Source organism: Molothrus aeneus, chromosome 1, assembly GCF_037042795.1.
Source record: "Molothrus aeneus isolate 106 chromosome 1, BPBGC_Maene_1.0, whole genome shotgun sequence".
In the NCBI taxonomy this organism is placed as follows: domain Eukaryota; kingdom Metazoa; phylum Chordata; class Aves; order Passeriformes; family Icteridae; genus Molothrus; species Molothrus aeneus.
This window is the reverse complement of record NC_089646.1, coordinates 144,190,975-144,211,104: the sequence shown is the minus strand read 5'-3', so window position 1 is coordinate 144,211,104 and position 20,130 is coordinate 144,190,975. Positions and strand designations below refer to the sequence as shown.

Sequence of the window (20,130 nt, the reverse complement as noted above, 5' to 3'; positions counted from 1 at the left end):
TTTAGGTGGAGCTCACAGAGCTCCTGGACAAGCTGAGTCCAGGAGCTCAAGAGTCTCAGTGCTCTGGGACAGTTCCTCTGGCAGGAGCAGAGCTCTTCTGTCCTCCTTGACAGAAATTGCTGCTTGTCCCAAGGCTCTCTTGAGTCACCCTTTGCAAAGTCTTGCCTCCTTTTGTGGATGAGTTGGAACTGGAAGGAGCTGCCTCTGCTGAGATTTACATAGTGGGGCAGCCCTGGGGGAAGGAGTTCAAGTGAACTGCTTGGCTGTCACCTAGAAACTGCTCAGCCCTGAGCCTGTGACAAAACTTACTGCTGCTGCTGTCCATAGGAAGGGCTTTTCAGGCTTTTAAAAATCTAAACTGTGTTTTTAGCAATCTGAAATAAACACATCCATTGTCTCTGAGCAGCAGAGATGCTGTGTGGGATACTTCCATAGCTATAGCACAGTCAGCTTAGGTCAAAGTTCATCCTAGAGTTTTACCTATCAGAGGGGTAACTAGGGCTTCAGCTCTCAATTTTTTATTACTGTTGATGAACAGTTGATGTTTAGAACTCACTAAAACAAATAAAAAGATCTTATAGGTGGTGAGTGACTTCTGTGGCTGTTTTTTTTTTTTTGTTTGTTGGGGGTTTTTTTGAGTTATTTTTTGTGGTAGAAATTCCTTGCTGTTCATATGACCTAGTACAGTCCTGAGGAAAGTGTTTGTTGGGGTTTTGGGGGGGGTTTTATTCTTACCCTGAGAGTAGAAATCTAGATTATAAGGAATAAGGACTCCTCTGTTCAAGCATTAGGGAACAGGGCTGTGGGTCTTGGCATTGCTCAGAGCTGCTGCTACACCACTAATAATGTGAATGGGAAAGCCCTGCTGGCCTTTCCTTGTCTTACTGTTGGTGTTTGTGCAAGTGGATGAACACTGCTGCAAACTTCCTGGGACAGGACACTGTTTCATTTCTGTTTTGATGGTATTGAGCCAGAACTCTCTGTTAAACTCTGTCATATTCCTCATAAATTATATCATCTGTATATCTTAGATAAATAAGCTGTTGAATCACTTGAGTGGTATTCAGGAACACTTCACAACTGGGTGTTAACACCATAAAAACAAAGGAAGCATCTACTGTGGCAAAACAGTGATGCCAGGTAGTCGTGGGGAAGTTAAACATGCAGTGGCAAATGCCAATGCCAAATGCCAGTGTCATTAAAGGTGTAGGAATGATATCCTGTATCTCTTCCTACCTTAGGACTATTTCAATAGTTTTTTGAGGAGTGAAAGCCTGAATTCTTGAGAGTTCTTAAAAATTCTGCTTTTGTTGTATATCCAGTACTAAAGTACTAAATCACTCCAGGGTTTGGATTTATGAAAGTTCAAAAGAAATACAGGAGATAATATGTTACCAGGAGTAGAAAGTTCAGTTGTCTGAGTAATTGACTATTAGACACAGGACTTGCTTTAATAATTCTTGCAGTCTTTTTAATTTTTTGGGTTTTTTTTTTTTTTTAGTAGAACCAGCTGTGTCATCTGGACTAAAGTACCACAGCTTTACCCTCTACTCCACTACCAAAAAAAGCAACCAAACACAAACTAAAACACAACTCTAAATTAAACAGCTAAAGAAATCCCATCTCTGCTTTACTAAAATTCCTTACTTGTCTTCTGGTTACCCAACCTTTTTTTTCCTCAACTTATTTCTATAAGTGAAAAAGTTTATTTGGCAATATTTAACTTTTTGATCTGGTTAAAAAAAATCCCTTGTAGTTGATGTTCAACTTGCAGGGTTTTTTTCTGTGTAGAGCTTTGAGATGCAAAAATGAATATTATGATAGTTTATTTTACTGTTTCCACTAAGCCAAAGTAATGGTTTGTCCTGGAAACAAACCATTTTGTGTAAGTGGATAAAAATAAAAATTTTCATGCTGAATACTAGTTTTGGGTGAATATCCTCTTCTGAAATACAAGCTTCTCAAATATCTTTTAGTTTTCCCTTTTTTCTTATTTCTTTTCTGAAGTTGTTGGAAGGGGGGTATGTGTATAAAACCTTGTGTCCCTCCTATTGGTCTACAGTGCAGAATATAAACTTTCCTATTAACTTTCAAGGATTCTTTTAGGTTGGAACAGGCATGCAAGGTCAGGTCCAACCATCATCCTCCACTGCCAAGTCCACAACAATATAATGGGATACATTAACTACAAAAGGTATTAAAAAAAAAACAACTTGAAATTAAGATCATATGAAGTGAAGCTGCTATGCAACAGTAACAGCTTAGAGATAATGTATCCTGTGAAAGTATAATAATTAGGGAAAATGAAATAAGCTTGAAAAATTATAATGGAATGTAGACCCTCTGATACATTCACAGTCCATTTCTATCATTAAATTACAAATTTAAAACATGGGTTTGAGTGTAGCAAGTAATATTAGGTACTGTGGCAGCATTGAGAAATTACACAGGATAGGGAAAGATTTAATATAACATGTGGACTTCTAAGATGCAATTCTGCCTCACCAAGATAAATGAAAATGAATGGAGAAGAAAGATTTGAGCTGGAGCTTTACAATCAGAAGTCAAAAAAGTGGTTTTATAGCAAGCAACCAGTACATTTGCTCTTTGTGAAGAACTGAGGTCACTTTGCAGTAGTGGTAGCCTGCTTTGCTAATCTTAGTCTCATATACAATTGCCATACAGATAGAGAAGGATCTTTGTCTACAATCACTGATGTTAAACACCAGAGTTCATCCATTTAGCATTGAGCCAGGGGTTCATCTGCAGATGCCCTGAAACTCCCTTTGAAATATGATCCTAGCAATGAATTATTTTTTATAGCTTAGACATCTGTTATTGTTACTGAAGTAAAAATCAAATTTTATTACTAAACATTTCTGAGTTTTCTCTTTTTATTACCCACAAGATGTGAGATGTATTTGACTTGTGGCTCTGTTTTGGACTGGGCTTGGTTTTTATGTTTTAGTGGGTGCTTCTAAGGGTAGCAAGTTTTTTTAGAGCTGTTTCCACAAACTTTATTTCAAGTCTAAAACTGAACCAAGAGAGCAGGAGCACCTAAAAATTGCCAGGGCAGGTAGACTTTGAGCTAGATCCTGTTCTCTTCTGTATCCAGGGGCCGTTAGCATGAATCAACTGAGAACATCTGTGCCATAGTCCACAGCTGCTTCACATGGATTTCAAGATGGTGATGCTTACCCAGAGGAGTCCCAGTGCAAGTTTGAACTGCAAACCAGGAATTTAAACATTTGCTCTGTCACAGTAGCAGTCTGCTGTGTTTTGAAAGCAGCTTTAGTCTGGGTGCCCAGTATTTCACATAGACTACATGAATCCCATGCAAGCTTTTGCTAGTAAGTGTTGTAAGCTTTGTGATGTTCATACTTTCTGAAGTTCCCTGATGAGCTGAGATACCAGTTGAGTAGACGGAAAGTAATTTAGATTCTTGGTGCAAAGTTGCTGATGATTATTTCTTACCACTCAGTGTTTTCAGAACGTGAGTGTTGGAAAGCCTGAAAAAAAACATCATTCTTGTAGCAAATCATGACTGACAGTCACTGACAAGTCTGTGCCTGAGAGTAGAGGCTCCTTAATTAGTTCAGCCAGAGCTGGGCAGAAGACAGTGGTTTCATACTGGAAGTTAGTGGTTAGCTGTTCTCATGTGAAATCTGTTTTCATGTATTGCTGAGTTAAGCAGCATCAGTTCAGTATGAGGTGGATGCCCAAAGCACAGAGCTTACTCAGTGGTTACCCAGTTTTCATTGAGGTTTTTTCCTCCAGTTTCATCATTCACAATGATGCCAAGTTTACTTACTGCATCTTTTTTATCTGGGTACCATTTGACTTGTCAGCTGCAGGCTTTTCCTCTGACAAACTGAATGATGCTTGGTTTTGTTTCTGTTATGCTACAGCTTAGATGGTTCACTGTCCCTCTCTGATGGCTCTAGACAGTTTTCCATTTTGGTTCTTCAACTGTTGTGACAATTCTTTGAATTTCTGTTGTAGTTGGCCTGAGATACTGGCATATGTTTTGGCCTCTTTCTGCTGTGGTGAAGTTAGGCTGCAGTTCAAGGGAAGGAGTTGTGTGTTTAAATGAGATCCCTGGGATGGGATGCATTAATCTCTCTGCTGTTTGACTCCATGAGCTGTAACCCATTGAGTAAAGTTAATTTTCCTGCCAGAACTTTTTTTCCCTGTAATGTAGCATTAAATATTTGACTACCTCAGAATCACAAGAAATTGAAAAATGCTGGGTATGAGTTACTCAATTTTCGCTACCTATTAAGTTGTATAGTTTACATGTCTCATCTTGTGCCTGTTTGTGGTATTTCTATAATAATCTGTAGATCTAAACCTTGAGGATAATTCAGAAGGAAGCTCAGAGGTTTTGCAAATCCTCTATTCCAGCATGAAAACCCAAATAGTGCATGTTGAACCTGAAAGGGTTCTTCATTTAGAAACTCTTTAGTCTAAATTAAGGTGTATCCAAAGAGCAAAAATTAATTCTGTAAAGAATCCAGTTCACCAATCATTTCACATCTATTTTTAATGCATCTTTGCTGGTGTTCCTCCCTGACTAGAGATCAGCAAGTCAATTTCTTATCCATTTAGGCAGTGCTTTATTATATTGCTCAGTGCTAACCTCTAAATTTAAAATACTGTGATGTGAAGTCACACTATGTAAAAAAATCAAATACCTGTCAGCTTGCCAGGATAAACCAAGCATCAGCAGTGCTCAGTGTGAGCTGTTTTGCTCAAAGGCTTTTTCATAGGTACTAAAGGATAGGAAACCAGTTAATGGATTCCTGTGCTAACATCCCTCTGCCTGTTATTGATGATAGTCCAACTGACCTATAATTCTCAACTTTCCTGGCTGCTTCCCTTTTGCCTAACGGCTTTGCTATTCTCCTCCTGCCTTCATTACACAGGAGTCCTAGAAGGCTTTGTTAATTATTAACTTCCACTCATTCATTGAAGCTTTCAGGACAAGCCACCTGAACATCAGCACGTTGTTCTTACAGGTGGTAAGTGCTTATGTCTCTATGTGTGCAGCATTGTGTCCAGAAAGATGGAAAGACCTGACCTCATTTTTTTCCTAATAATTCTATCAGTTGGAAATAGATGTATTTCTGTAGAAATGAACTAGTACCATTAGAGGACACTTTTAAAAAAAAAGTCCCTAAGCTAGCAGCTACATTGGGCTTTTTTTCCTTTCATTTTCAAATTTATTTCCATAGTCTGCTCATTCTAATGAATTTAGGCTTCTTGTTTTTGTTTAAAGCTCAGTCCTATCTATTTCAGTTATATCTATTTCACTCTTTTTCAGGAAATTAGCTTCTTAGAGTAGTGTTGGGTGGCGCTTTGGTTTCAGTTTCTCTTTGCAATGCCATTTGTGTTCAGCCCTGACCTGCAGGGGACTAGCAATTTCCAGAGTTTTATTTTTGTTGTGCTGTCTCAAAGCACAAATTGAGCAGTCTGAAGTCATGAGAAGGGAAAAAAAAACCCCATATTTAAAATATGCCCAATGAGAGTGGGTGCATTTTAGGGAATTGCAGTAGCTCCTACAAACACAGTGCTGTTAACCATTTTTCTTGTACTGGCTGTTGCTTATCTCTGAGAAAGTAAGGGGAAGCTGAAGTCAATAGGAAAAAGGCAAAAGCAGCTGCTACCCAAACTTAAGCCTGGTCAAGGGGAAAACTTCTTTGAGAGAGATGTGTGCACTGAAAAGAATGGAGAGTTAAATTTCTACAGTTGTAACTGTGTCTGATGGTCATGGTTTTGCTTATGTTCAGTTCTCTGGGCTGTGAAGAGTCATTCTCACTAAAGTCTCCACTCTGCTTCTTGCCTGTGCTGCTGTGTATCTTCAGAGCTGTCCCTAGCTAATGTTACACTATTGTTTCCTGTGAAGCTTTCAGTTACTGTAATACTCCAAACCTTCTCCTTTAAACTGTACTATTAACATAATTATTTCACCATGTTATGACGGTGGTAATGATGTGTGCAGCACACTGAGGCTGTCCAAGAACACTAGTTTTCTTTGTTAAGCAAATGGTTTTCAGTGACTTGAAAATGCCTTCTCTGGAGGTCAGCATGCAAACCTTGAATTTTTTCAAGTGCACATTTGTGTGGTTGGATTAGAATCTTGTGTGATTTTCTTGTTAAAGCAATGTGAAATGCAAACAGAACAGTTTGCCACTGGTATTTTATTGCAGCTTTGATTCTTTAGTTATTAAATTTATTCTGGAATATATGTGTTTATGCATTGTCTAATATGGCAGCACTTTTCCCTGGAAGCACATTCATTGCCAAATAATGGCATTCCCTATTTATTTGTATGCCTAGAGATAAAACACAGTTCTGAATTACATTTTCTTAGCATATTTTTAAAAAGTCTTGGTGGCTTATGGATCCAAGACTGTGTTTATGAAGTAGATACATAAGAACAGTATGTCTGGAACAGATGTGTGTTTGCTTTTCCAAGGTCACATTGCATTGCATTTAAGGCTTTTGGTGTAAAAGAATTAATTTCCATAATCTCTTTTTTCTTTTTAAAACAGACTGGAGGCCAAGAACAGAGTGCAGCACTGGCTGTAGGTAAGAATTGAAACTTAACCTGCTTGAAAACTGCTGACAAATAAGCAAAATTGTAGTATGTTGAAGGACAGAAAATGGGACTCCTTCAATATTAGTCATTTTCCCTGCAAGAACTTGCTTTCCCTCTTTTCCTTCAAGAACTCTTGAAATTTGTGGTGTTTTCTGGGAGTCCTGATCCCTGACAGAAATTATGCCTCTGTGTTTAAAGATGCTAAACCAGGCTGCAAGGATTTGGTTTTTGCTTCCACAGGGCCTCACCACAGAGCCTGGTGAGGCTGATTTTGAAAACTCTTCACCAGAGCGATGTGAAGTCTCATTACTTCAAAGAAGGCATTTCCATTATACACAAAGTGGTTTGGCCACTTGTGTGAACTTACCCTAGAAGACTGTGCAACTTCTTGAACTATTTGAAGGAGGAGATAATGTTTTGGTGGTTTCTCTCTGTCTTTTTAGTAAAACTACTGTGTAGCTGAACCAGATCTCTTATGCCAGGAGCCAGTACTCTGAACCAGCTTGTGAGAGTGAAGAGGTAGCACATGCTCATGTGAAGGTTTTAGCTCTTAGTTTTATAACCTGCTGCTTGTCATCTAAGCTACTGCATAGTGTCTGTGTTACACTTCATGTTTATTGTGCTTTGCCAGCACAGCCATTAATCTTCTGTTGCATTGGGAAGGTGATGGTACCAAACGTGAGGTAGGATTTATTTTTATTCTCTTATTTGTTTTTATTCTTCTCAGTTGGAGAAGGGAGACAAAATACAACAAAAAGCTCATGGATTGAGATAAGGGTGGGGGAGATCATTCACCAGTTACTGTTGTGGGCAAAACAGACTCAGCTTAGGAAAATTAGTTGAATTTATTACCATTAGAATTAGAACTCCTTCCCCCCACTCCTTCTTCCTTGCTAGGCTCAATCTTATGCCCATTTCTTTGCCTCACCCCTTCCTGCTCAGTCAGGGGAGATGGGGAATGTGGGTTACAGTCAGTTCATCACAGGCTGTTTCTGCTGCTGCTTCCTCCTCAGGGAGAGGAGCCCTCCCCTGTTCCGGTGTGGGATGTCCCTCCCACAGGACACAGTCCTCCAGAAACTTTTCCAACATGAGTCCTTCCCAAGGGCTACAGTTCTTCACAAACTGCTCCAGTGTTGGTCCCTTCCATGGGGTGCAGTCTTGCAGGAACAGGCTGCTCCAGTGTGGGTCCCTCACAAGGCCACAGGTCCTGCCAGGAGGACCATGGGTCCACCATGGGCCTCCCACAGGGTCACAGCCTCCTTGGGCATCCACCTGCTCCAGTGCAGGGTCCTCCAGAGGCTGCAGGTGGATCTCTGGTCCCATGTGGGAGTAGCACTGGTACCTTTTTCCTTTAATAGCCTTTACTTACAAAGTCCTTGAGGGTATTGTTAAAGCTGCAGTTGGAACTAGTGCAGACTTTTAATTTACAGCATTGTGTGCATTTACAAATTAAACATTATAAAAGTTACAGAAGTGAGTCAGACCATGGGTCCATCTAGGCAAGTCCAGGCTCCAGGATCACCATCTTTCTTCCCTCTGCATGTGTGCACTTGGTTTTGCACATCTTTTCACAACTTCCACTTATTCATCTATTAGAGCAATGCTGCTTCCGCTTAGGAAGGTGAGAGTCATCCAGAAAAGCTGGGAAAACTCAGGTTGCATTGCTGGGAATGATACTTCCTGCAGGAAGAAGAATGCTGTCCAGCAAATGACTACAGCACATGGCAAATCACTTCTGTTTTCTTTGAAGAAACTGTGGACCAACAGTGTTTCAGATATTGAAGGGAGAATGTTTGTAAGTCAAGATGATGTGGTGTCCAGTTCAGCAGAAACTGGGGTGTCACTCCTGATGCTTTCAACTTCTCCAGCTATGCCAAGACAGAGTTAGCTGTCAGATGTTTGATAGCATCATAAACCATCAGGGAATCACCAGTGTTCAGAATTGGGAGGGACTGACCAACCCTACCCAAGCAACACGTAAAGAACTGAAGACTATGGAAGAATTTGGTAAAGTTTTAAAGAATGGACAAACTGAATTAGATGTTGCCATTGAATAAGGTTAAAACCTGAAAAAAAGCTTAATATTCAGTGAAATCTAAATCTTTGTGTGAGCAGGTGCTTAAGGAATAGTAGGAACAGGTATACCATGTATTTGTGGTTCTTCTAGTATGTATTTTCAGCTGGAGTATTTTTCAGAGCCACATATGATTATTAAAAGTGTTCAGTATTCTTAATGTCTTTCCATTCTGCCTATGTACCTGGTTTTCCCCAGGAACTGCTGCAAGCTTCTTGTGAGATGAGATGAGATGGACCACTGCAGAAAATCATAACTCTGCATGATATTATTCTGTGTATGTGTTACTGATCTTAATGGATTTCAGGTTGTATGATATCACTGAAGAATAGGAAATGTTTCTCCATATTTCCAACAGGTGGATGGAAATGAATTGTCTTATATTATCTTAGCCTTACTGGGTACCTCTGGTTTGATTTTAAGATATAATAAAATTTGAGATGATGGGAGAAATGGAAAATGGGATAAAAAATTATCATATTTGCACAGATATATAAATCTGGACCAGAAATCTGTAGCGGACCGCCAGCAACAGAAATCTGACCCAATCTGGTCAAGTGGTTTTTTTTTGTTTACTTGGGATTTTTTTAACACTTGCTTTCCAACAAGAAAAACTATCCAGGTTCAGTAAAAGTAGTTGGTGGTCTTTTGAGAGGATCTGAAGAAGTAACTTGATGTAACAAAGATAGGTGGTAGATCTTCAATCTTGCAAGGCGTCACTTTTGAATAATAAATAAACAACCATGTAGAGACCAGTTTTATCCCTCTGCCCTGCCTAATGCCTGTCTGTTTGTAACTGTTTCTGGAAACAGATGGGATGGGAAGGAGCCATCATCCTGCTACTCATCCTCTGTTGTACCATCATCATCTTGATGTGCTTCATTAGCCTTCTGTATCCTGCAAACATACTGTGTCTGACTGGTGTCTCAGAAAAGGAAAATCCACAGAATAATCAGAAAGCTGTCCTGAAATATGGAAACCTGCCCTTCCAGCTCCATGATTTGGAAGGTCATAGGCCTTCCTTTCCACCTTGATATTTCAGAGCTGCTGTGTCACTGAACTGAATTCTCAGATGGACAGTCAGTGTAAGGTTCATGCACACAAGGTTTGTGGTTTAGCACTGTGACATTCCAATAGAAGTCCCTTGAGATGGAATTTGTTAATGGCTCTTTATATCCATCAGCTTGATGATGAGATAATTTGCCGTGACATTGTCAGTGCAGGATTGCAAGCCAAGGGATGCAAGATTTGAACTGAACTCTGAGAAAGCATTTTACCTGAGTGTTGCAGAGTGATGTGGGTGCTTGTACTCCTTGTCCCGGTGCATCGAATGGCAGCACTGCCAAGGTTGTGGGATCCTCAGTGCAGCTTTGCCCAGCTCTGATACTGACACGTGTGGCAGTCTGATGGGTGGGAATTCAGCTCCTCTGAAAGAAAAGAATTTCCAAATCAAGGAGGCTGGAAGAGAAAGTGCTGTTTCATGTGTGAAATACCGAATGGAAAATGGCACATCAACTGGACTGGTCAGGAACTGAAACGTACTCCTTTCAGTTAGGAACTGAAAACATACTTCTTTTTTTAGCATTTAGATAAAACTTGCAGGTTTGGTTTTGGGGTTTTGAGGCTTTTTTTTTTATTTTTGGTTGGGGTTTTGCTTCTTTTCTTTATACAGGGGTGATTGGCAGGAGAAGGACTTACTATACAAAATACTGTTGGATTTGGGGTTTTTTTGGAGATGAGAGCTTGAGGGTTCTTAAATTATAGGCTGACATCCTGGAAATATGAAACTTTCTTAGTAATGTGGTAGTATAGCACAGTTCTAAATCCTACCATCTTTCATAGTGTGAGCAGCTTTTTCCTAAAAGAATAAAAAAACGTGTAAATCTGCCACAGCTCGTACTAAATGGGGAGGGGTTTGTATCTTTAAGTACCTGATAAAAACATTCCCAGTTTACTTTGAGAGAAGGCAGATTCGAGATCAGTGTTTCCAGGATAATGGCAGTATGAGAGCAGTGTTTGGGCAGAGGGTCGGGGGTGCCGGGCGCCGGGAGCCCGCCGGTCCGGGCTGCCCTGGCACTGGGATCTCGCCGGTGCTGGGATCCCGCCGGTCCGGGCTGCCCTGGCACTGGGATCTCGCTGGTCCGAGCTGCCCTGGCGCCGGGATCCCGCCGGTCCGGGCTGCCCTGGCTCTGGATCCCGCCGGTCCGGGCTGCCCTGGCGCCGGGATCCCGCCGGTCCGGGCTGCCCTGGCGCCGGGATCCCGCCGGTCCGGGCTGCCCTGGCGCCGGGATCCCGCCGGTCCGGGCTGCCCTGGCTCTGGATCCCGCCGGTCCGGGCTGCCCTGGCTCTGGGATCCCGCCGGTCCGGGCTGCCCTGGCGCCGGGATCCCGCCGGTCCGGGCTGCCCTGGCGCCGGGATCCCGCCGGTCCGGGCTGCCCTGGCGCCGGGATCCCGCCGGTCCGGGCTGCCCTGGCTCTGGGAGATGCAGCGGTAGCGCAGCGCCCTCTGCTGGGGAAGCGCAGCGCTGCAGGCGGCGCTGTGCCTCTCCGGCGCTAGAGGGAAAAGCAGAGTGGGAATTGCCCTGCAGTGGAAACGTCCCTGAAATGAATGAAGAGGGTGGTTTTCCCGATGGCTGTGATGGAATGGAATTAAAAAGAGCATTTTGCAGAATTAAGTTAAAGCATGTTGGGCTTGTGTCTTTTTGAAAAAGGAAAGGGCATGTAATTATTTTTTAACCCCAGATTCATGCTTGGAAAAATTGTGCAGTTACTTGTTGAAGAGTAAATCAGAGCAGACTTTTGGAGCATAGTCTCTGCCCTATTCAATACCAGTTCTGTTTTAAAAACAAGCATAATTCTTCCAGACAAATTGGGTTTATTCCAGACTTGTGTGAGCATGCTTAGTTATTTTATTGTAGCCCCTGTCAAATACGTTATTCAGTGTCAGCTGTGCACTAAAATGTTCCCAAATTAACAAGGCTCTAAGACTACTTCTAAAGAAACTGTGGATTCTTCAGTGCCTTTCCCTTGATTTCCTCTAAGAGGAAAAATGGACTGAATAAACACTCCTCTGACCGTACTTTACAATTCTGGTTTTGAGGAATGTGAGTCTATTCACTAGTCTGTTTTCCCTGGCAGACCTCCATCCTCCTGATATGACAAGTTTTGAATTCAGTTTTGTTCTAAAGGAGACTTTATTGATGATGTGTGATCTCAAAAAAAAAAAAACCAAAAAAACCAAAACAGCTTCAGCTAAAACAGGTTATTGTATCAAAGTCAGTTTAGCCAAATGAATGGACATCAGAGGCAGCTTCAAAAAGCTTTTCAGTAGTCTGAATGCTTACTTTTCTGTACAAAAACATTTCTTATCTGACTGTATCGTTTGTTTTTTCACTTTTCAGATAGGATGCTAATGATTGAAGCCCAAATAATCCAGTGATATAGGCTGTTTTAGGGGGTTTGGAGGGGGATTTTTGGCCTGCATATATTTTACTCTTCTTGTGATTGGTTTGCAGTCCCTGGTTTGTGGCCACTGGGTGTCAGCAGTGCAGAGCCTGTGGGTCTGGGCGTGGGTTTGGACTGGGAGTCTGTCCCAAAAGTGTCTGTAGAAACTGCTGAAACCTTAATGATTGCTTGAAAAGCTTGTCCATCAATGAAGGAAAAGTGCATGTTTTGTGCAGAACTGGGGGTGGCTCTGGCACTTCACTCGTGTGTTTGATTCAGCAGATTTACACAGGGGACACAATTTGGGCTGTTACCTTTAATATTAGTGATGATACTAGAGCTGTGGTGAATCCTGAATATAAAACCAGTTATCTAAAATATAACTTGCTTCAAGCTAATGGCACCAAGCTTCTACTTCCTAAATGTAATGGTGATAATGAGTGATAGCTACTATTTTTTAATATTGGCTCTAATTATTTATTCTCTCATATGTATGATATTACTTTGGCATTTTGTATCATGGCAGATCTTTATTACTTTAAAAAACCACTAAAATCAATAGATGAAATTAGAATGTGTCAGAAGGCATCTCTGCTGCTCTAGCACTATTCAGAATAGAAATAAATATGCATTAGTCTAGGAAAAACATGCTTGTATCCAGGGAGAATGTTGGAACCATCAGAAAAGAGGGATTCCTGCAGTGCATTTTACCAGCCTGTTTCCATCTCTGCAGCAATCTCTAGCATTTCAGGTTGAGGGCAGAAATGTTCTCCCTGGATGTGAAGCTTTGCTGCCTCATTGGCAGAGAAAGGCACACGGGCTCCCATAGGCTGCCAGGCTGTGATGCCATGTGTTGCTAAGGGCTGCCTTGCATTCAGCTGATCTGGGCAGGCACCTATGCTCTGCCTCATTTCTTTCTGCTTTTCTCTTTTTTTTTTTTTTTTCTTTTTCTTCTCCCTGTTCATGGCTGGATACTGTTCAATAAGCCTTGAAATAGGCTGATAGGATTATCCTCCTAGAAAAACAGTATAGAGAGACACTCAGTAAGTGTTTTGTTTATGTAGTAACACTGCAAGTGTTATATCATGGTGGTATTCCACTATAATGCTAGATTTCTAATGCTATGCATGTTTTTTACTTACTATTTTGCCAAAAATCTTTCTGAATTGGATGTTTATTGCTGCACTTACATGACCAGATGAAAATTTTAAGCTCAAATCCCTGGAACAAAACCTTTGTTGCTTCATTAGATGTGCTTTCCATATAGTGTTGTGCTTAACTGCATATGAGGTTTTCAGGGAGTTTTTCATACTGCAGTTTTCAGTTTTCATACTGCGGATTTTAGTATTGGGAATAGCCTATGCATACATGTCCAAAAGGTAAGCTAAAGCAGATTTTCGTCAGGGATCACAAACAAATGTTTTAATCTATTTATTTAACTGTTTTTTAAACTAGTTTGAAAGCATATTAGGCCTGAAATAGAAAAAAAAGCAATAGAAAATATCACTTATGAACACCTTGGTAGTGTTTTACCTGTAATGAGAGTAAGTTCTCCAGCTACTCACCAGTTACAAGCAACGTCTTTGTTAATACAATTTTTCTTCCAGGTCTGAGAGGGGAGATTTCTTTGGTGCTCAGATGAATTTACTTGCATTGAGTATTTCTATTACATTTCCCCTAGGCTCAGCCTGGGGGCTGGGGGGCACTGAAATGTGTTGGGGATGTTTTCCACAGGAAGGGCATGCGTGCAAGGCTTGTTTTGAAAATATGCCTTTGCTTTCCGCTTGTCTGATCAGGGCTCTCCACGCAGCATCATCCAACCCCATAAGGCTGCAATGGGCCAGATCACCCTAATCCAATGTGGCATTCCGTATGTCTTCCTCTGCAAGTAGGTCAAGTTTAAGCCATGTTCCTGGCTTGTGCTCCCATTTCCCATAACCTGCTCCACGTGGCTCAAGTGTTGTGCTGGAGTGCAGAGCATGCCAGCAGGGATTCTGAGCAGCCTCACAGGGACAATCAGTTTTTGGACAGAAACTAGTGGTTTTGTTCAGCTCTCATCTTGTGATGTTGCTTTTGTGGCAGGAGAAAACTTCAGTGGCTTAAATGTGTGCTTTTACTGAGACTTAGGCTGTTAGTTTATCTAATGAGTTGCCTCTGGACACTGCATTATGAATTTTTAAAATGAGTAATACTTCTGGGAGAGAAATTGGTTTGCAGGTTTTGAAATGTACTGTATTCTGAATGAGAATACCAAATAAAATTGGATAGAGGTTGGTGCTCTGAAGCTGTGGAAAAACAAATAGGTAGTGACCTAAAGTGTACTTCAGGCTGGACACATGAATATTTTGATGTTAGTGATTGAAATATACAGAATTCTTCTTGGTAAGAATTACAGCATCAGTGTGCATTTTTTTCCATGTGTGCTGGAAGAGCTGTGAGTGAAGAGGTGGTTTAGCACCCACAGAGGTCACCTCCAGTCAGTGCTCTAAATTAGCTATTCAGCTCCAAAACAAAAACCTCAGCTACAGGACCTCAAAATCAACAGTAGGGGCTTGCTGATGGCTTTGTTATTCATACAAGCTTAAGTCTTTCTTGAACTGGAGCTGATTGATGTGGCAATGTGCTCAAGAAAGGTGCAGTAAGTGCTGGGAGATGTTCTTCACTAGTCAGTGGAAGCACAGTGTCTGGGCTACCTAACTGGAACGACATCTGACTTTCTAAACTAGTAATTTTACTTACTCAGATGAAGTTGTGAACTTGCAAGGAAACTGCAAGAGAGCTTGGTAAATTAATACTGGCTGGGCATGCCACTATGTGGTTAATTACCAAGGTAATTCACAGAACTACCAAAATCTTCCTGCTGGTGATGCTTTTACAGGGCATCAAATAGCAGAAGAGGTCACTGAAGCTAAATGTCAATAGCTGGATTTGTAAACGGCTTCTCATGCTATGTGCAAATTGTCATCATCTTCAGTATTAGATCCAGTAGCACTTTAATCTTCCATGTGTTCAGTTTTTTCATGTGTTTTGGGCCCAGAAAAATTGCAAATGATAAGCCACCTTGAACAAAACATGAGTCTCTAGTAAATCTTTTTTATGTCTATCAGGGGCCTGGTGCATCTCTGAGCTAGGTTGCTTTACTCTAGATTGGTCCAGGTATTCTGCTTACACAGCACCTTCTCAGAAAGGTCAAATTTGATTTTCCTCTCTGCAGTGTTCCCTCAGAGTACAACAGGTCAGCTCTGCCTGCTGCTCATCTTGCCTTCTGAAGGAAAATAATGCACAAAAGTGAAGGGCTATCTAACCTTAGCTGTGGCATATTGACCTGCAGCTGCTTCCACAAATCTGGAAAGTTCCACAGAGGGCACCATGGCCTTGTTTCTAAAAGGTCATTTCAGAGCTCAAGAAGGGCATGCTTAGCTTTGCCAGAAGAGTAGATTCTGACCTTTTGGCTCTTGCATTTATTACCTGGAATACTAAGCTGAGAGAAAGCATCCTCCAGAAAAGTGCTTGAGAAATTAAATTGTCTTAATATCTATCTAAATTGAGTTTTCAAGCTCTTTGTAGCTTAAAGTCTTTTTGGATTGTAGCTGGGAGAAATGGTTGTTTTTACAGTTCTTAAAACACAGGAGGTTTTCCAGTTTTAAGGATGCTTGAGATCCTCAAGTAAATGTTACAGCGCATCTTGATTGAAATTTCAGAAATACTGGGTTTGTCCAGTTTCAGCTAGATTTCCATGCACTCCATAAAACCTGAGTATACAGTGGCTGTTTCGCTGCTAAGAAAGCAAATGTGATTGCAGATCTTGTGTGCAAAACTCTGATGTGACTAAAATTTATCAAGATTTTTTTCAGTACAGTGAACACACAAAGGGAGAAGTTTGTTGGGAACTTCATTATGAAAAGGTGTTCAAGCAGCTTTGTGTTCATGTAAATTGAAATACATTCCTATAGCACATCTTGTCATCTGGCTGCTGTCATGGTTGAATTAATCTATTATCATCAGATTCTCTCCTTTGCTCAGGGAGGCTCTTCACTGAGCTGTTTGTTACCTTTAGATCAATTGCATCTTCTGCTTGAATATCACATTGACTGTTCCATTGTAGTACCAAAACTTTTATTATGCTTCTCTATTTGTTAAACTTAACTCCTGGAAAAGAAACCACATATTCTTCCTGGCAAACTTTCCTGAGGGATGAAGGTATTTGTATTGCAAAACCGAGTCCCCAGCTCCCTACTCGTATTAGGAGGTGGTAGGTGCTCAGTGAAACAATCTGTTCTGCTGTGCCTCTTTGCTCTTCTGTGAACTTAGCTTCAAAATATTTCAACCCCATGAGCATGACCCTGCTCTGACCTTCACAAGTAATGTTATCCAATATTTAAGCCACGTGCATGAGCCTGTAAACTCTTTGGAGTCTGGTTAATATAAAAAAAGAAGGCAAAACCTACACAGAGGCTTTTTTTTTTGAGATATGGAGAATATTTTGTTGGAGGAGGGGATGGTGCAGCTGAAGCACAGCAGTAATTGCAGGTATAGGAGTTCTCTTTAGGCCATTATCACTGTTCACTGCCACATGTTTGCTGCTTGATGATAATGTTGGAATTGAAATATGTAATATGCTGTTCTGAGATTGAGGTTTGGTTTTTAGACCGGAATCTGTAAACTGGGTCACCATTATGCAGCTTCTACTTCTGATTTTTTATTGGCCCTGTTGAAAGTATTTGTTTAAGGATGCCTCTGTCTGCTCCTAACAAGAAGAACATTCATAATCTGGAAAACTCTGAAATACCAAGTGGCTTATTCAGTCCTGTTTTACAGAACACGCTTGAGAGATATGGAAAAGTAATTTCTCTGCTTTCTACTGCTGTGTGTTTACACAGCATTGATGCACTTGTAGTTTTGAAAGAGTTTGCCATGCTATGGGATAGGAGATCCTGGAGAAGCTGCCTCTTTGAAGATTCGTGTTTTAATGGATTTGTTTTTTGAAGCATCTCTCAGCTGGACACTCTAATTTAAAAACTCCCTGACTTAATAGGTACTTCTCACAGGCTGAGAAGTCTGATCTGAATTTCTAGGAAACAAGTCGAAGTTATTTGGAAGCAGGTCTTGCATTTCCTTGAGTTTCAAGAAGGTTGAACATGTGAAAAAGCCAGCACACTCCTCCTGGTGACTACTGTGTGCAGAGTCCCCTGTGGTCACCTGGGTTACACTCCAGATCACAGTGCTAAAAGTCTGGACTATAAACAGTCATTTGGTCATTGTGTAGAAGTTGTGAGAGCCAAGACTTGGGTTATTTTCAGCAGTTTTGGATTAATTGCCCCTTCCTTCTCAAGCTTTGTTTGATTGCTGAATCTTGCAGATCCCACAAAATAAATCATATGCTGTTCTTAGTTTTGACCAAGAAATCTGTCAACACAGGTTCCGAAAATTTGTTTTGCCAAACAATTTGTTTTGAGTTCACATTGTTTCAGTTTCCTTGACTCCTAATAAAGTAATGATTCTTGGTGTCATGCCATCTTCCTTCAGGTGAACATGATTCTTCAGTAAAAGGCAGGAAAAAATAGAGAATATACTTGTTTGTTGGTATAGTTAGACTAATTTGAAAATTGACGTTTTAAAATATTTTTTGTGCTTGAATTCAAATGTCAGATTGTTCGTGGCTTATTCTTAAATAATTTGAGATGAGATTTTTGGGTATGTCTTGCTTGTCTTGCAGCAGCACCCTAGTGAACTCTTGGCATTTCAGAGCAATGTTTAGTAGGTATATTTTCAGCCTCTGTAAAACATGGGAAGGTTAATGAAAAGGTGGCTTTGTTATGGCATGCAGTTTTCATACTCCTACTGCAGGTATTGATTTCTGAAACTTGTGGTAACATTTGAAACTGTTTTGATAATTTATCTGATTTCAAGTAATCTAACAGCTATTTAATTTTTCTTCCACTTTTCATTTCTTTTAGCTGGGATGTGACAGCAAACATAAGAAGAACTGTTGCAACTTGATTTTTCTCCTGGTTTTGGAAAAGTCTAGTTTTTGTTTTGCTTGTAACTCTGTGATTTAATGGGAAAACTGTTCATTGGCCACAGATGACTACTAACACAGATGAGAGGCTTTCCAAAATCTGTTTTGGATTACAGTGAGGTAGTAAAAAAGTGTTATGATGACACCAGTTCCATTTGAGGTTCCTTTTGTCCTAAACAATAATGGGTTTGTCTGGCACTGAGTGCTGCAGTTACACAAAACAATTGAAAACAATTTCTCAGTCATTGTAGGTCACTTATTCTTTATATGTATTAAAGAGAGATGAAAAAGAGACAGTAATTCACATCTTTATTTTCCTCAAAGATTATAACTTTTCCAGTTTTTCAACCATCACTGCTCTCTAGGAAGAAGGGGCATGGAAATGCACTGTACAGTGCACAGGTTCTGCTCCCCACCAGAAGTGAATCCAGAGTGCAAAACGCAATGGGAGCCCTGCTCCAGTGAGACCCAGGCGTATACTTAAAATAGGAAATGGTTATTGGAACTAAATTATTTTGCCATTTTTATTTTTAGGTTTGCTGGCATGGGTAATCTCATTAAGGTGCTAACCAGGGACATAGACCACAATGCAGCACATTTTTTCTTGGATTTTGAAAGTAAGTCTCTCAGCCCTTCACAGCTGGTGCATTTCAAATGGTAACAGTAGGGTTGCTTATACCTGCTGCAGTGAAGGCCAGGGGACTCAATTGCAAAGTTGGAATTGGAAAGACTTGCATGTAGATTTTGTGGGTTTTTTTTGGTTTTTTTTTTTTGTTTTGTTTTGTTTTTTTCCTTTTTCCCCTCTTCAGTAGTAGCCAAGCCACCATCATGCTGCTGTGTCAATTTTCTTTCCATGTGCTTAGTCATTTCGGGTCTCTGTGGTCAGTGATGTCCATCCATCTGCCTGCAAATCAAGTAATCATGAAATGAGAAATTCTGTCAGTATGCCATAGTAATCTGTGCTGAGCAGTTGTTCACTGTAATCCTCTCATACACAAGAGTGAGTGCTAAATCATTCTTGATCCTGCTTTGGTCATTCCTAGTGCAGTTAATGTGGTTTTTTTTACATCAAAAAGTCTGAAGTGAAACTGTCTGAGTTTCACAGATGTTTTAAGCATCTTGTGTGTAAAAGGTCTGTGGCATTTCTCTGTTAGCATTTTCTGCACACTGAAATGATGTATCATGATGTGTTTTCTGTGATGGCCTTCTGACACAATTATAAGGGCTGACAAAATTAAAGCTCTTTCCTTCTGCTGTCCCATCAGGTTAAAATCTAGCATGGCTAATGCTTTTCAATCTGGTACTTGGCCCTCAAGGCAGTACTCCTGCTCAGGACACTGGTGCTAGGGTGTACTGGGACAGAACAGTCCCTGGCAAAGGTTTTGGTTGGATTCTACCCCTTTCCCAAAGGGGCAGCTCTGAGGATGTTGGTGACACAGTCACTTCTTCCAGGAAAGCTGCACTGCTGGGGTCCCCAGCTGTGCCTCCTCGAGGTGGGGATGTCCCTGCGCCCAGCCTGAAGGATGGGTTTGTACCTGATGGAACTCTCTGGTCTTTTTTCCCCACTGCTTCAATCAACTACATTTGGGCTGTTCTTTCTTATAAAAAGAAAATTTTCTTTTCTCTCATTCTTGTCTTGGCAGGTACCTTAACATGGGGAACCTTCTAAAAGTTTTGACATGCACAGACCTTGAGCAGGGGCCAAATTTTTTCCTTGATTTTGAAAGTGAGAAGATGATTTTATATATCTATTACTCTTTGCCTGCAGTAGACTGCATTTGTCTTGTACTAAATGTATGTTTTCATTTTGCCATCCTTCTAACTGCTTTGCATGCCTGAGCTATGGATAATTGTTCAGCGAACTTTGGTAGAAAGCAGTAACCTGTTCTAAAATGTCCTCAGGTCCTAAAATGTAAAATCATTATTTCAGAAAGGGTTTTCAAATTACATTTGACTGTTGAAACCTGATTTGGTTCTTCTTTTTTAAACCAAA

The 20,130-nt window shown here is 40.7% G+C and overlaps 1 protein-coding gene across 5 annotated transcripts in view; it reads left to right on the top strand.

Moving 5' to 3' along the window:
• Window positions 1-20,130, top strand: part of CYRIB (CYFIP related Rac1 interactor B) — a 96,787-nt gene that overhangs the window by 59,792 nt on the left and 16,865 nt on the right. For 2 of the 5 annotated variants that reach the window (XM_066566406.1, XM_066566415.1), the window contains exons 3-4: window positions 6,555-6,591; window positions 19,781-19,863. In XM_066566406.1, coding sequence (XP_066422503.1) covers window positions 19,791-19,863 — 73 coding nt within the window. In that variant the 5' untranslated portion in view covers window positions 6,555-6,591; window positions 19,781-19,790. Of the gene's footprint in view, window positions 1-6,554; window positions 6,592-18,671; window positions 18,755-19,407; window positions 19,665-19,780; window positions 19,864-20,130 lie in introns of those variants that run through there. The other 3 variants (XM_066566424.1, XM_066566432.1, XM_066566442.1) reach the window with 3 other exon arrangements.